We start from the raw sequence: 17,500 nt of genomic DNA on the forward strand, positions 1-17,500 counted from the left end.
AATACCACAAACTGTTTTGTTTGTTTTCATTAAAACTATCGTTGCTCAAAAATTAATAATGATATAATATATAATAGGTATAATAATAACTATTTAAGGCTCACATTATTTCACTTTAAATATTACACTTTGAAATATTTTTTGGGGGAGAAATATTTCATATTTTGTGTGTTTGCCATAAAAAACAAACACTTCTTTGAACAAAAAGCACATCAAATAAACAAAAAAGAAAAAGAAACATAAAATAAATTCCAAAACAATTGACAGAAAGATCTGAAATTAATCTGGAGATTTAAGCATAGAATAATAATTTCAAAAAATAAATAATATATGACTTATTTTTTAAAAATGTTTATGATTGGGACCCTTTTGGATCCCTGAGAATTTTGGGTTTTGTTTTTTTAAACTGTCATTGCTCAAAAATGAATAATCAATGTTGTTATTAATTATTGACCTATTTAAGGCTCAAATTACTTCACTTCAAATATTACACATTGAAATATTTTTTGGGGGGGGAGAAATATTTCATATTTTGTGTGTTTGCCATAAAAAACAAACACTTCTTTGAACAAAAAGCACATCAAATAAACAAAAAAGAAAAAGAAACATAAAATAAATTCCAAAACAATTGACAGAAACATCTGAAGTTAATCTGGAGATTTAAGCATAGAATAATAATTTCAAAAAATAAATAATATATGACTTTTTTTTAAAAAAAATTTATGATTGGGACCCTTTTGGATCCCTGAGAATTTTGGTGTTTTTTTTTTTAAACTGTCATTGCTCAAAAATGAATAATCAATGTTGTTATTAATTATTGACCTATTTAAGGCTCAAATTACTTCACTTCAAATATTACACATTGAAATATTTTTTTGGGGGGGAGAAATATTTCATATTTTGTGTGTTTGCCATTTCTTTGAACAAAAAGCACAAAAAAAAACAAAAAAGAAAAAAAAAAAACATAAAATAAATTCCAAAACAATTGACAGAAGGATCTGAAGTTAATCTGGAGATTTAAGTATAGAATAATAATTTTAAAAATAATAATATATGACTTATTTAAATATATATATATATGATTGTGACCCTTTTGGATCCCTGAGAATATTACTGGGATTTTGTTTTAACTGTCATTGCTCAAAAATGAATAATCAATGTTGTTATGAATTATTAAACTATTTAAGGCTCCAATTACTTTACATCAAATATTACACTTTGTCATTTTTGGGGGGAAACTATTGCATATTTTGTGTGTTTGCCATAAAAATAAAATTTTTTTTTAACAAAAACGGCATAAAATAAACAAAACACAACAAAAATGAAAAAACAAAACAATTATAAAAACGTACAAATGACAGAAGGATCAGAAGTTGAACTACAGACTTAAGTGTTGAAAGCAAAACAAAAATATATGACTTATTTTTAACATTTAATAATTGGGACCCTTTTGGATCCCTGAGAATTTTAGTGGGATTTATTTATCTAAATTTGTCATTGCTCAAAAAATAATAAAGAATTGAAATCAATGTTGTTATGAATTATTAAACTATTTAAGGCTCCAATTACTTCACATTAAATATTACACTTTGACATTTTTGGGGAGGGAAATATTGCCATAAAAACAGGGTTTTCTTTGACAAAAAGGGCAAAAAACATAATTGTTTTTATTTTTTTACTTTATATCGACAAACCTGAAGTTAATCTGGAGATTTAAGCATTGAATAATAGTTTAAAAATAATAATATATGATTTATTTTTAACATGTTTATGATTGGGACCCTTTTGGATCCCTGAGAATTTAAGTGGGATTTTTTTATTTAAAATTGTCATTGCTCAAAAAATGATAACAAATTAAAATCAATGTTGTTATGAATTATTAAACTATTTAAGGCTCCAATTAATTCACATTAAATATTACACTTTGAAATATTTTTTTGGGGGGAAACTTGCATATTTGATGTTTTTTCCATAAAAACAGGGTTTTTTTTGACAAAAAGGGCATAAAACACAATTTTTTTCTTACTTGATATCAGAGATATCTGGAGATTTAAGCATTGAATATTAATAAAAAAAATAATAATATATGACTTCTTTTTAAAAAATTTATGATTGGGACCCTTGTGGGTTGTTAAAAAATACATTATAAAAATAAATATATATATATATATATATAGTGTCTTGGTTTTGATAATGAAAAATATCAAAATGGTCTCGCATGCTTGATTTTTCAGTGGAAAAAGTTTGGACACCCCCAGTTTACAGTTTATGGAAACCTGGAATTGAAAATCTCAGTAATTTTTCCCAAAAAATGTATCTTCCAAATGTAACCAAGGCTTGATATATCTCACTTTGCATGTAATCATGTGATATCACTTATATTTCGCATGTAATCATGTGATATCACCTATAATTTGCATGTAATCATGTGATATCACTTAAGCTTTGCATGTAATCATGTGATACCACTTATACTTTGCATGTAATAATGTGATATCACTTATACTTTGCATGTAATCATGTGATATCACCTATAATTTGCATGTAATCATGTGATATCACTTAAACTTTGCATGTAATCATGTGATACCACTTATACTTTGCATGTAATAATGTGATATCACTTATACTTTGCATGTAATCATGTGATATCACTTATACTTTGCATGCAATCATGTGATATCACTTATACTTTGCATGTAATCATGTGATATCACCTATAATTTGCATGTAATCATGTGATATCACTTAAACTTTGCATGTAATCATGTGATATCACTCATACTTTGCATGTTATCATGTGACATCACTTATACTTTGCATGTAATCATGTGATATCACTCATACTTTGCATGTTATCATGTGACATCACTTGTACTTTGCATATAATCATGTGATATCACTTATACTTTGCATGTAATCATGTGATATCACTTATACTTTGCGTGTAATCATGTGATATCAAATATACTTTGCATGTAATCATGTGATATCACACATACTTTGCATGTTATCATGTGATATCACTTATACTTTGCATGTAATCATGTGATATCACTTATACTTTGCATGTAATCATGTGATATCACTTATACTTTGCATGTAATCATGTGATATCACCTATAATTTGCATGTAATCATGTGATATCACTTAAACTTTGCATGTAATCATGTGATACCACTTATACTTTGCATGTAATAATGTGATATCACTTATACTTTGCATGTAATCATGTGATATCACCTATAATGTGCATGTAATCATGTGATATCACTTAAACTTTGCATGTAATCATGTGATACCACTTATACTTTGCATGTAATAATGTGATATCACTTATACTTCACATGTAATCATGTGATATCACTTATACTTTGCAGGTTATCATGTGACATCACTTATACTTTGCATGTAATCATGTGATATCACTTATACTTTGCATGTAATCATGTGATATCACTTATACTTTGCATGTAATCATGTGATATCACTTATACTTTGCATGTAATCATGTGATATCACACATACTTTGCATGTTATCATGTGATATCACTTATACTTTGCATGTAATAATGTGATATCACTTATACTTTGCATGTAATCATGTGATATCACCTATAATGTGCATGTAATCATGTGATATCACTTAAACTTCGCATGTAATCATGTGATACCACTTATACTTTGCATGTAATAATGTGATATCACTTATACTTCACATGTAATCATGTGATATCACTTATACTTTGCATGTTATCATGTGACATCACTTATACTTTGCATGTAATCATGTGACATCACTTATACTTTGCATGTAATCATGTGATATCACACATACTTTGCATGTTATCATGTGATACCACTTATACTTTGCATGTAATAATGTGATATCACTTATACTTTGCATGTAATCATGTGATATCATCTATAATGTGCATGTAATCATGTGATATCACTTAAACTTTGCATGTAATCATGTGATACCACTTATACTTTTCAGGTTATCATGTGACATCACTTATACTTTGCATGTAATCATGTGATATCACTTAAACTTTGCATGTAATCATGTGATACCACTTATACTTTGCATGTAATAATGTGATATCACTTATACTTCACATGTAATCATGTGATATCACTTATACTTTGCAGGTTATCATGTGACATCACTTATACTTTGCATGTAATCATGTGATATCACTTATACTTTGCATGTAATCATGTGATATCACACATACTTTGCATGTTATCATGTGATATCACTTGTACTTTGCATGTAATCATGTGATATCACTCATACTTTGCATGTTATCATGTGACATCACTTATACTTTGCATGTAATCATGTGATATCACTTATACTTTGCGTGTAATCATGTGATATCAAATATACTTTGCATGTAATCATGTGATATCACACATACTTTGCATGTTATCATGTGATATCACTTATACTTTGCATGTAATCATGTGATATCACTTATACTTTGCGTGTAATCATGTGATATCAAATATACTTTGCATGTAATTATGTGATATGACTTATACTTTGCATGTAATCATTCAATATCACACATACTTTGCATGTTATCATGTGATATCACTTATACTCTGCATGTAATCATGTGATATCAAATATACTTTGCATGTAATCATGTGATATCACTTATACTTTGCATGTAATCGTGTGATATCACTGCGGCAGCGTGTTAGTGCGTGGGATTTCAAGCCAGAGTGCGTGCAGCTTCATCAACACGTGAGGTTAAAGCCATCACTAATGAGCTTGGTCAGCTCCTGTGTGCTGAAAGCCACTAAAGGTCGATACAAGCCAACACATCCAAACTCTGCCACCTAAATCTTGTCATGATGGCCTCCAGAAGTGGACTTTTAAGACTCACAAAGCGTGTAAATGCTGAGAGATGCTGGCACTTGGCTGTAGGAAACTGCATCCGGAAAGTATTCACAGCATTTCGTCATGGAATAAATTCATGTTTCCCCTCAAAATTCTACACACAATAAATACCCCATAATGACAAGGTTAGAAGTTTTTCTTAATTTGAATTTTGCAATCAAAAACAAATCACATGGACAATAACAATATCACTAATACTTGTTAATATGTATAATAATAACATCACTAATACTTATTAATATTTACAATAACAATATCACTAATAATTGTTAATATTTATAACAATATCACTAATACTTGTTAATATTTATAATAACAATATCACTAATACTTGTTAATATTTATAATAACAACATCACTAATATGTGTTAATATTTATAATAACAATATCACCAATATTTGTTAATATTTATAATAACAATATCACTAATACTTGTTAATATTTATAAAAACAATATCACTAATACTTGTTAATATTTATGATAACAATATCACTAATACTTGTTAATATTTATAATAACAATATCACTAATACTTGTTAATATATATAATAATAACATCACTAATACTTATTAATATTTACAATAACAATATCACTAATAATTGTTAATATTTATAACAATATCACTAATACTTGTTAATATTTATAATAACAATATCACTAATACTTGTTAATATTTATAATAACAATATCACTAATATTTGTTAATATTTATAATAACAATATTACTAATACTTGTTAATATTTATAATAACAATATCACTAATACTTGTTCATATATTAAATAATAATATCACTAATATCACTAATACTTGTTAATATTTATAATAATAATATCACCAATATCACTAGTACTTGTTAATATTTATAATGACAATATCACTAATACTTGTTAATATTTATAATAACAATATCACTAATACTTTTTAATATTTATAATATCACTAATATCACTAATACTTGTTAATATTTATAATAACAATATCACTAATACTTTTTAATATTTATAATAACAATATCACTAATAATTGTTAATATTTATAATAACAATATCAGTAATACTTGTTAATATTTATAATAAGAATACCAATAAAACTTGATCAAATGTATAATAAAAATATTACTAATACTTGTTAGTATTTATAATAACAGTACTACTAATACTTGTTAATATTTATAATAACAATATGACTAATACTTGTTAATATTTATAATAACAATATCACTAATACGTGTTCATATTTATAATAACAATATCACTAATACTTGTTCATATTTATAATAACAATATCACTAATACGTGTTCATATTTATAATAACAATATCACTAATATTTGTTAATATTTATAATAACAATATCACTAATACTTGTTAATATTTATAATACTTTGTTGATGCACCTTTGGCAGAAATTACAGCCTTAATTATTTTTGAATACGATGACCTATCTTTGGGCACTTTCTCTCTTTCCTCTTTGCAGCACCTCTCAAGCTACATCAGGTTGGATGGGAAGTGTTGGTTTTCATCCAGGATGTCTCTGTACATTGCTGCATTCATCTTTCCCTCCATCAGGTTGGATGGGAAGTGTTGGTTTTCATCCACAATGTCTCTGTACATTGCTGAATTCATCTTTCCCTCCATCAGGTTGGATGGGAAGTGTTGGTTTTCATCCAGGATGTCTCTGTACATTGCTGCATTCATCTTTCCATCCATCAAGTTGGATGGGAAGTGTTGGTTTTCATCCAGGATGTCTCTGTACATTGCTGCATTCATCTTTCCATCCATCAAGTTGGATGGGCAGTGTTGGTTTTCATCCAGGATGTCTCTGTACATTGCTGCATTCATCTTTCCATCCATCAAGTTGGATGGGAAGTGTTGGTTTTCATCCAGGATGTCTCTGTACATTGCTGAATTCATCTTTCCCTCCATCAGGTTGGATGGGAAGTGTTGGTTTTCATCCAGGATGTCTCTGTACATTGCTGTATTCATCTTTCCCTCCATCAGGTTGGATGGGAAGTGTTGGTTTTCATCCAGGATGTCTCTGTACATTGTTGCATTCATCTTTCCATCCATCAAGTTGGATGGGCAGTGTTGGTTTTCATTTCAGGATGTCTCTGTACATTGCTGCATTCATCTTTCCATCCATCAAGTTGGATGGGAAGTGTTGGTTTTCATCCAGGATGTCTCTACATTGCTGAATTCATCTTTCCCTCCATCAGGTTGGATGGGAAGTGTTGGTTTTCATCCAGGATGTCTCTGTACATTGCTGTATTCATCTTTCCCTCCATCAGGTTGGATGGGAAGTGTTGGTTTTCATCCAGGATGTCTCTGTACATTGCTGTATTCATCTTTCCCTCCATCAGGTTGGATGGGAAGTGTTGGTTTTCATCCAGGATGTCTCTGTACATTGCTGCATTCACCTTAGTCTAGTCAGGGAGGTGACCAAGACCATGGTCACTCTGTCAGAACTACAACATTCTTCTGTGGAGAGAGGAGAACCTTCCAGAAGGACAATCCACCAATCAGGCCTGGATGGTAGAGTGACCAGACGGAAGCCATTTCTTAGTCAAAAGTTTGCCAAAATGCACCTGAAAGATTCTCAGACCATGAGAAACTAAAATATCTGGTCTGATGAGACCAAGATGGAAGTCTTTGGCGTGAATGTTTGGAGGAAACCAGGCACCGCTCATCACCAGGACAACACCATCCCTACAGTGGTGGCAGCATCATGGTGCGGGGATGGTTTTCAGCGGAAAGAACTGGTAGACTAGTCAGGATCGAGGGAAAGGTGAATGTGGCGACGCACAGAGACATCCTGGATGAGAATCAAGGCTTGAGAGGAGCTGCGAAGAGGAATGAGAGAAAGTGCCCAAAGATAGGTGTGTCAAGGCATAGTATTCAAAAAGACCTGAGGCTGTAATTGCTGCCAAAAAGTAGAGGTCCATCCATCCATTTTCTACCGCTTATCCCTTTCGGGCTGGCGGGGGGTGCTGAAACCTATCTCAGCTACCATCGGGCGGAAGGCGGGGTACACCCTGGACAAGTCGCCACCTCGTCACAGGGCTAAAAGTCGAGGTATTAAAAATAAACATACAGATAATCACATATAATTTACTTTTAATACCGCTACTTGTCACATTGTCATTATGGGGTATTGTGTGTAGAATTTTGAGGACAAAAACATGGTCTGTAACATAAGAAAATGTGAATACTTTCCGGTTGCTGTATCTTCAATGCCCGCCTCTCATTATTATTATTATTATTAATGTTATTATTATTATTACTATTAGTGTCTCTCATCATTAATAAGTACACGCTTCTTGTCTTGTGAGCACTTCGGAAGATCCACCTCCAGACGAGTCCGAGCACCATGCTGGCGACTTACAGCGTAACTGGAGCAGGAGTTTAGCTTACGGCGGCCGAGAACCGGGGAGTACACCCAGTATCTGCCGTCTGCATACTGAGGACCACGGCACACACCAGGACCACGGCACACATGGAATGACATGGGAGAACATGCATCATGCAATGAATGACATGGGAGAACATGCATCATGCAATGAATGAGATGGGAGAACATGCATCATGCAATGAGCGCAGACATGGAAGGATGGCGTGATAGCTAAACACGCCACGCTGTGCCAGGAAAGAGAAGTAGCTGTTTTTTTTTTGTTTTATTTTGCTGATGCATTTAGAAGGACGACCGCCGGCAGCCTCATGCTTGAGAAAGTCCCATAAGTGCGTACCGGGAAGCCCTCATAACTCTATCACGCTGTCCTGGCTGGACCACTGCAGAAACAACAAAGATGGATGGCAGCGTGCACACTAATTACAACCTGGTGAGGTGTGAACGCTCCGATGCTGACGTTGGAAGTGAAATGCTGACAGAATGTAGCACGAATGTAAGAATAGTTGGAATGTTGAAGAGTTTGAATTTCCAGGAAAACCGGGAAATGGTTTTAAAACTTGTGAAAGTGTTAGTTGGATGAGTGGAATGTGGTAATGTTGGAATGGTTTGAATAGGTTGAAAAAGTCGGGAATTGTTTCTGTCAAAAAGTCGGGATTTTTTCTGTCAAAAAGTCGGGATTTTTTTCGTCAAAAAGTCAGAATTTTTACTGCCAAAAAGTCAGGATTTTTTCTGTTAAAAGGTCGTGAATTTTCTCCGTCAAAAAGTCGGGAACTTTTTCCGTCAAAAAGTCTAGATTTTTTTCGTCAAAAAGTCGGGATTTTTTCTGTTAAAAAATCTGGATTTTTTAACACAAAAAGTCGGGATTTTTTCCGTCAAAAAATCAGGATTTCTTCTGTCTAAAAGTCGGGATTTTTTTCTGTAAAAAAAATTGGATTTTTTTCTGTTAAAAAGTCGGTATGTTTTATGTCAAAAAGTTGGGAATTTTTTATGTCAAGAAGTCTGGATTTTTTATGTCTAAATGTCAGGATTTTTTCCGTCAAAAAGTTGTGATTCTTTGTGTTAAAAAGTCTGGATTTTTTTCCGTCAAAAAGTCGGAATTTTTTCCGTCTAAAAATCTGGATTTTTTTCTGTTAAAAATGTGGGATTTTTTTCCGTCAAAAAGTCGAGAATTGTTTCTGTCAAAAAATCAGGATTTTTTTCCAGCAAAAAATTTGGATTTTTTTTCATCTAAAAATCGGGATTTTTTCTGTCAAAAACTCTGGATTTTTTCTGTCTAAAAGTCGGGGATTGTTTCTGTCAAAAAATTGGGATATTTTCTGTCAAAAAATTGGGATTTTTTCCTGTCAAAAAATTTGGATTTTTTTTTTCGTCAAAAAGTCAGGATTTTTACTGCCAGAAAGTCTGGATTTTTTCTGTTAAAAAGTTGAGAATTTTTTCCGTCAAAAAGTCTGGATTTTTTCCGTCAAAAAGTCTGGATTTTTTCCGTCTAAAAATCTGGATTTTTTTCTGTTAAAAAAATCGGGATTTTTATGTCAAAAAGTCAATATTTTTCATGTCAAAAAGTCGGGAATTTTTTATGTCAAAAAGTCATGATTTTTTATGTCTAAATGTCATAATTTTTTCCGTCAAAACGCTGTGATTTTTTTCTGTTAAAAAGTCGTGATTTTTTAGTTAAAAATATATTTTTTGGTCTAAAAATCGGGATTTTGTCCGTCTAAAAATCGGGATTTTTCTGTTGAAAAATCTGGAATTTTTTCCGTTAAAAAGTCTGGATTTTTTTCCGTCAAAAAATCGGGATTTTTCTGTCTAAAAATTAGGATTTTTTTTGTTAAAAAGTCGGGATTTTTTATGTTAAAATGTCGGGAATTTTTATGTCAAAATGTCGGGAATTTTTATGTCAAAAAGTCTGGAATTTTTATGTAAAAAAGTCAGGAATTTTTTATGTCAAGAAATCTGGATTTTTTTCTGTCTAAATGTCAGGATTTTTTCATTGAAAAATAATGACAATAAAGAAAACATGTTTCATGTACCCTAAGATTTTGTGTTCATATAAAGCCAATAATGACATTTTTTTGTGCTCCCCTTTATTTAGAAAAGTATCGAAATACATTTTGGTACTGGTACCAACATATTGGTATGGGGACCACCGTAGTAAACACATTCTCTTTCAGTAAGCACAGTCTTGTTGATCACCCTTTTTTTGCCGGTGCGTCAAAGTCTAGTATCAGTTTTGTTGTGGCAGATCTTTGCTAAATTATGTTCTAATATTTGGCGGGCCGGATTAAAAGACCAACGGGCCGGATGTGGCCCGGGGGCCATAGTTTACCCATCTCAAATCTAGAATAAATTTACAAGGAGCAGGGAAGCGAGGAAGCAGCAGACCACTCCATGATGTAAACATAGACACACAGGAAGTCATCATGTCACTGTTATAAATAGTTTGTCTGTGTTAGCACTTATAATAACAATATCACTAATACTTGTTAATATTTATAATAACAATATCACGAATACTTGTTAATATTCATAATAACAATATCACTAATACTTGTTAATATTTATAATAATAACATCACTAATACTTATTAATATTTACAATAACAATATCAATAATACTTGTTAATATTTATAACAATAACACTAATACTTGTTAATATTTATAACAACAATATCATTAATACTTGTTAATATTTATAATAACAATATCACTAATACTTGTTAATATTTATAATAACACCATCACTAATACCTGTTAATATTTAAAATAATATCACTAATACTTGTTAATATTTATAATAATATCACTAATACTTGTTAATATTTATAATAACAATATCACTAATACTTGTTAATATTCAAGTCACAAAATGTTAATGGAGTATTGTTGGCTCTTTTTGAATGGTTATTTATTGGATTTTATGGGTGAAAAAGAGGAGCTCCTATTGACTTTGCTGTAAGGGGACTTTTATTTATTTGTATTTAATATTTAGAATGCATTAGAAAAAACTCATGTCTTTCCCAATGATTGTGAACGATAGGCAACATTCCAACAAAAAGTGCAGTCCCCCTTCAACAGAATGTGCTCATGTTACGTTGTCACGAGAGAAAGACAAAGACTGGACTTACAAAGTAGATATCAGACACCTGCACCTCCCCGTCCAGTGAGTTGTGGCTGCTGGACTCAGACATCTGGTTGCTGGAGTCCTGCCGGGCCGGAGGACTGCTGGGGGGCGTGGCAGCGAGATGAGGGGAGGACTGAGGCGGTGCAGGACAGATGGGGGTGAAGGCGGAGGAGGGCGGCACGGTCGCCACATTGCGGGCCGAGGGGGTCACGGTGGTTGGTGTCGGGTGAAGGACCGTGTGGGTGTGGGGGGAGCTGAGGGCCTTGGTGGACGGGCGGATGGAACTGGAAAGTGTGGAGGAGAACTGGCGAGCTGATGGAGCAGTGGTGGGAGGAAGGGTGGATGAGGAATGTGCAGATGAAGGACTGAGAGGAGGAGGAATGAAGCTGGGCTGATTGTCAGCTGGCGAGGGCGTCCTCTGTGTGAGCTCCGTGCTGGCCGGGATTTGACTGTGGGAAGCAACGGAAAAAAGCCCGACTTTTAGACAGAAAAAATACAGACTTTTTGACCAAAAAATCCAGACTTTTTGACGGAAGAAATCCAGACTTTTTGACCAAAAAAAATCCAAACTTTTTGACAAAAAAATTCAGACTTTTTGACGGAAAAAATCCAGACTTTTAAATATGAAAAAAATTCTGACTTTTTGACGGAAAAAATCCAGACTTTTAAAAAATGAAAAAAATTCCGACTTTTTGACGGAAAAAATCCTGACTTTTAGACTGAAAACATCCCAACTTTTTAACAGAAAAAATCCAGACTTTTAGACAGAAAAAAATCCCGACTTTTTGACGGAAAAAACCCCAATTTTTTGACGGTAAAAAAAACAGACATTGTGACTAGGGATGTCCGATAATGGCTTTTTGCCGATATCCGATATTGTCCAACTCTTTAATTACCGATACCGATATCAACCGATACCGATATCAACCGATATATACAGTCGTGGAATTAACACATTATTATGCCTAATTTGGACAACCAGGTATGGTGAAGATAAGGTACTTTTTAAAAAAAATTAATCAAATAAAATAAGATAAATAAATTAAAAACATTTTCTTGAATAAAAAAGAAAGTAAAACAATATAAAAACAGTTACATAGAAACTAGTAATTAATGAAAATTTGTAAAATTAACTGTTAAAGGTTAGTATTATTAGTGGACCAGCAGCACGCACAATCATGTGTGCTTACAGACTGTATCCCTCGCAGACTGTATTGATATATATTGATATATAATGTAGGAACCAAAATATTAATAACAGAAAGAAACAACCCTTTTGTGTGAATGAGTGTGAATGAGTGTAAATGGGGGAGGGAGGTTTTTTGGGTTGGTGCACTAATTGTAAGTGTATCTTGTGTTTTTTATGTGGATTTAATTAAAAAAAAAACAAAAAAAACGATACTGATAATAAAAAAAACGATACCGATAATTTCCGATATTACATTTTAACGCATTTATCGGCCGATAATATCGGCAGACCGATATTATCGGACATCTCTAATTGTGACGGAAAAAATCCAGATTTATAGACAGAAAAAATCCAGACATTTTGATGGAAAAAATCCAGACTTTTTGCTTGAAACAATTCCTGACTTTTTAACAGAAAAAAATGCTGAGTTTTTGACAGAAAAAATCCCGATTTTTAGACGGAAAAATCCCAATTTTTTCAAAGAAAAAATCCAGATTTTTAGACGGAAAAAATCCTGACTTTTTGACGAAAAAAAATCCCAATTTTTTGACGGGAAAAATTCAGATTTTTTGACCAAAAAAAAATCCTGATTTTCTAACAGAAAAAATCCCGACATTTTGACGGAAAAAATCCTGACTTTTAGACAGAAAAAAATCCAGATTTTTTAATGGAAAAAATTCCCGATTTTTTGACAAAAACAATTCCCGACTTTTTGACAGAAAAATCCAGACTTTTAGACGGTAAAAATCCAGACTTTTGATGGAAAAAATCCTGACTTTTAGACAAAAAAAATTCCCGACTTTTTGACAAAAAAAATTCCCGACTTTTTGAGATGAAAAATACCAACTTTTTAACATAAAACTACCGACTTTTTAACAGAAAAATTCCCGACTTTTTAACAGAAAAAATCCTGACTTTTTGGCAGTAAATATCCTGACTTTTTGACAGAAAAAAATCCAGACTTTTTGACAGAAACAATTCCCGACTTTTAGAAAGAAAAAATCCAGACTTTTAGAAAGAAAAAATCCCGACTTTTTGCTGGAAAAAATCCCGACTTTTTGACAGAAACAATTCTCGACTTTCACAGAAAAAATCCTGAATTTTTAAAAGAAAAAAATCCTGACATTTAGATGGAAAAAATTCCGAATTTTTAACAGAAAAAAATCCTGACTTTTAGACAGAAAAAATTCATACTTTTAGACGGAAAAAATCCTGACTTTTAGACAAAAAAAATCCTAACTTTTTGACAAAAAAAATACTGACTTTTTAACAGAAAAAATCACGACTTTTTGTTGGAAAAAATCCTGACATTTAGACAGAAAAAAATCCAGATTTCTTGACATAAAAAATTCCCGACTTTTTGACATAAAAATTCCCGACTTTTGGACATAAAAATTCCCGACATTTTGACATAAAAATTCCCGACATTTTGACATAAAAATCCCGATTTTTTAACAGAAAAAATCCCGATTTTCAGACAGAAAAATACAGATTTTGGGACGGAAAAAAATCCCAACTTTTTAACGGAAAAAATTCCCGATTTTTCAACAGAAAAATCCCGAATTTTAGACGGACAAAATCCCGACTTTTTAACGGAAAAAATTGCCGATTTTTCAACAGAAAAAATTCCCTATTTTTCAACAGAAAAATCCCAATTTTTAGACGGACAAAATCCAGATTTTAAGACCAAAAAATATATTTTTGAATAAAAACTCACGACTTTTTAACAGAAAAAAATCACAGCTTTTTGACGGAAAAAATCATAACATTTAGACATAAAAAATCACGACTTTTTGACATAAAAAATTCCCGACTTTTTAAAAGAAAAATCTCGATTTTTTAACAGAAAAATCCAGACTTTTAGACGGAAAAAATCCAGACTTTTTGACTGAAAAAATTCTCGACTTTTTAACAGAAAAAATCCAGACTTTCTGGCAGTAAAAATCCTGATTTTTTGACAAAAAAAATCCTAATTTTTTGACAGAAAAAATCCCAATTTTTTGACAGAAACAATTCCCGACTTTTAGACGGAAAAACTCCAGACTTTTTAACAGAAAAAATCCCGATTTTTAGACGGAAAAAATCCAAATATTTTGCTGGAAAAAAATCCAGATTTTTTGACAGAAACAATTCTCGACTTTTTGACGGAAAAAAACCCCAAATTTTTAACAGAAAAAAATCCTGATTTTTTAGACGGAAAAAATCCCAGACTTTTTAACAGAAAGAATTACAACTTTTTGACGGAAAAAATCCTGACATCTAGACAGAAAAAATCCAGACTTCTTGACATGAAAAATTCCCAAATTTTTGACATAAAACATACCGACTTTTTAACAGAAAAAAATCCCAATTTTTTAACGGAAAAAATCCAGACTTTTGGACAGAAAAAATCCAAATTTTTTGACGGAAAAAGTCCAGATTTTTTAACAGAAAAAATCCCGACTTTTTGACGGAAAAAATTCCGACTTTTTGACGGAAAAAAATCCAGACTTTTTAACAGAAAGAATTACAACTTTTTGACGGAAAAAATCCTGACATCTAGACAGAAAAAATCCAGACTTCTTGACATAAAAAATTCCCAACTTTTTGACATAAAACAAATCCGACTTTTTAACAGAAAAAAATCCCAATTTTTTAACGGAAAAAATCCAGACTTTTGGACAGAAGAAATCCTGATTTTTTGACGGAAAAAGTCCAGATTTTTTAACAGAAAAAATCCAGACTTTTTGACGGAAAAAATCTAGACTTTTTGACGGAAAAAATTCCCGACTTTTTGAAGGACAAAATTCACGACTTTTTAACAGGAAAAAATCCTAACTTTTTGGCAGTAAAATTCTGACTTTTTGACGGAAAAAATCCGGACTTTTTGACAGAAAAAATCCAGACTTTTTGACAGAAACAATTCCTGACTTTTAGACAGAAAAAATCACGACTTTTTGACGGAAAAAATCTAGACTTTTTGCTGGAGAAATCCAGACTTTTTGACAAAAACAATTCCAGACTTTTTGACAGAAAAAATCCAGAACTTTTAACAGAAAAAATCCGGATTTTTTAACAGAAAAATCCCGACTTTTAGACAGAAAAAATCACGACTTTTAGACGGAAAAAAGACAGTTTCATGACCGTATATTGTACATGTACCTGAGCTCCACCTCCACCGTTATAGTGTCCTGCTTCTTCTCGTGAACTTCAACTACCTCTTTGTGGCACCTAGAACTACAAGGTGACACATAAAGTTAATCGTCTTCTACTTTTTCTTTGAAGCTTCAGTTTTTTCTCGCCCTCACTTGGACATATATGGTGGGAGCATTTGTCTCCGGCTGCGCGGGTGCTCGGGTGTATCGAAGGGCGTGGCGGGTGAGGAGCTGTCGGAGGAGAGCGTGGTGGCGATGGAAGCGGTGGTGGCGTCTTCAAAGGAGGGAGGCGTGCAAGGCGGCTCTCGCCCTGATTGTATAAATAGATCATGTCATGGCAGAAGAAGACATCATCATGAACTTGCTCCTAAATATTTCAAAGTCAACTTTATTATAAAAAAATGGAAGAGTTTGGGAACAACAGCAACTCAGCCACCAAGTGGTAGGCCACGTAAACTGACAGAGAGGTCAGCATAGTGCAAAGACTTTCTGCACAGTCACTTGCTACAGAGCTCCAAACTTCATGTCACCTTCCAATTAGCCCACGTACAGTACGCAGAGAGCTTCATGGAATGGGTTTCCATGGCCGAGCAGCTGCATCTAAGCCATACATCACCAAGTCCAATGCAAAGTGTGGGATGCAGTGGTGTAATTGGTGCATTGTGCAGAGTGTGAAATTTAGTGGAGGAGGAATTATGGTGTGGGGTTGTCTTTCAGGAGTTGGGCTCGGCCCCTTAGTTCCAGTGAAAGGAACTTTGAATGCTGCAGAGTACCAAAACATTTTGGACAATTCCATGTTCCCAACCTTGTGGGAACAGTTTGGAGCGGGCCCCCATCCTCTTCCAACATGACTGTGCACCAGTGCACAAAGCAAGGTCCATAAAGACATGGATGACGGAGTCTGGTGTGTATGAACTTGACTGGCCTGCACAGAGTCCTGACCTTAACCGGGATAGAGCACCTTTGGGATGAATTAGAACGGAGACTGAGAGCCAGGCCTTCTCCACCAACACCAATGCGGTTTTGGAAGAATGGTGGAACATTGTTATGACCACACTCTGCAACCTTGTGGACAGCCTTCCCAGAAGAGTTGAAGCTGTAATAGCTTCATATTGAACCCTATGTGTTAGGAATGGGATGGCACTTGAGGTTCATATGTGAGTCAAGGCAGGTGGCCTATTGCATGGACATCTCCACTATATCTCCGCTAAAACGCGCTAGAAAACCAGTTTCTTTTCAAAGTACTGCGGCAAAAGCCAAGCAAGACTTGAGAAATAATAGTGGAGCCTCTGATGGATCATCTTGGCACAGCCAGAGCGAGCAGGGCGCTCTCTTTTATTTCTCCAGCTTAGATTCTCCCAGCGATTGCAGCACTGCTGCTGCTGATGATGATGACTGCTCGGGAAGGCATGGAAATTTATGCAGACTAGGCAAAAACCTGAAAAGATTGCCATGTCCGGCACTCTCGTTACTGAGCCGGATTAAAAAAACCCCAAAAAAAACAGCCTCTGAGAAAGGGTCTGGCTTAAGTAAGGCGAAGGTGACGGGAATAATGAGGATTTAAGGTTGCAGGTTTGAACACAGCAGCAGCATTTGCATGTCGGGGAGATGCAGCACAGATATCTCCAAAACAGGAATGTCTTTTCACCTCATTTGATGTTGTTGACTTGTTATACCTTCAATAACGGTCATGACGGGGGACTGAAGTACAGATGTAAGATACTAATAT

At 33.4% G+C, this 17,500-nt stretch overlaps 1 protein-coding gene across 12 annotated transcripts in view; it reads right to left on the reverse strand.

Moving 5' to 3' along the window:
- The window catches only part of LOC133631572 (phosphatidylinositol 4-phosphate 5-kinase type-1 gamma-like), a 64,158-nt gene that overhangs the window by 821 nt on the left and 45,837 nt on the right, over nucleotides 1–17,500 (reverse strand). For 5 of the 12 annotated variants that reach the window (XM_062023913.1, XM_062023911.1, XM_062023912.1 and 2 more), the window contains 4 exons: nucleotides 15,925–16,081; nucleotides 15,779–15,853; nucleotides 11,453–11,897; nucleotides 8,303–8,377 (listed from right to left, as the gene is read on the reverse strand). In XM_062023913.1, coding sequence (XP_061879897.1) covers nucleotides 8,303–8,377; nucleotides 11,453–11,897; nucleotides 15,779–15,853; nucleotides 15,925–16,081 — 752 coding nt within the window. Of the gene's footprint in view, nucleotides 1–8,302; nucleotides 8,378–8,663; nucleotides 8,707–11,452; nucleotides 11,898–15,778; nucleotides 15,854–15,924; nucleotides 16,082–17,500 lie in introns of all 12 variants that reach the window. The other 7 variants (XM_062023917.1, XM_062023915.1, XM_062023916.1 and 4 more) reach the window with 2 other exon arrangements.

Source organism: Entelurus aequoreus, linkage group LG16 (assembly GCF_033978785.1).
Source record: "Entelurus aequoreus isolate RoL-2023_Sb linkage group LG16, RoL_Eaeq_v1.1, whole genome shotgun sequence".
NCBI classification, from domain to species: Eukaryota; Metazoa; Chordata; class Actinopteri; order Syngnathiformes; family Syngnathidae; genus Entelurus; species Entelurus aequoreus.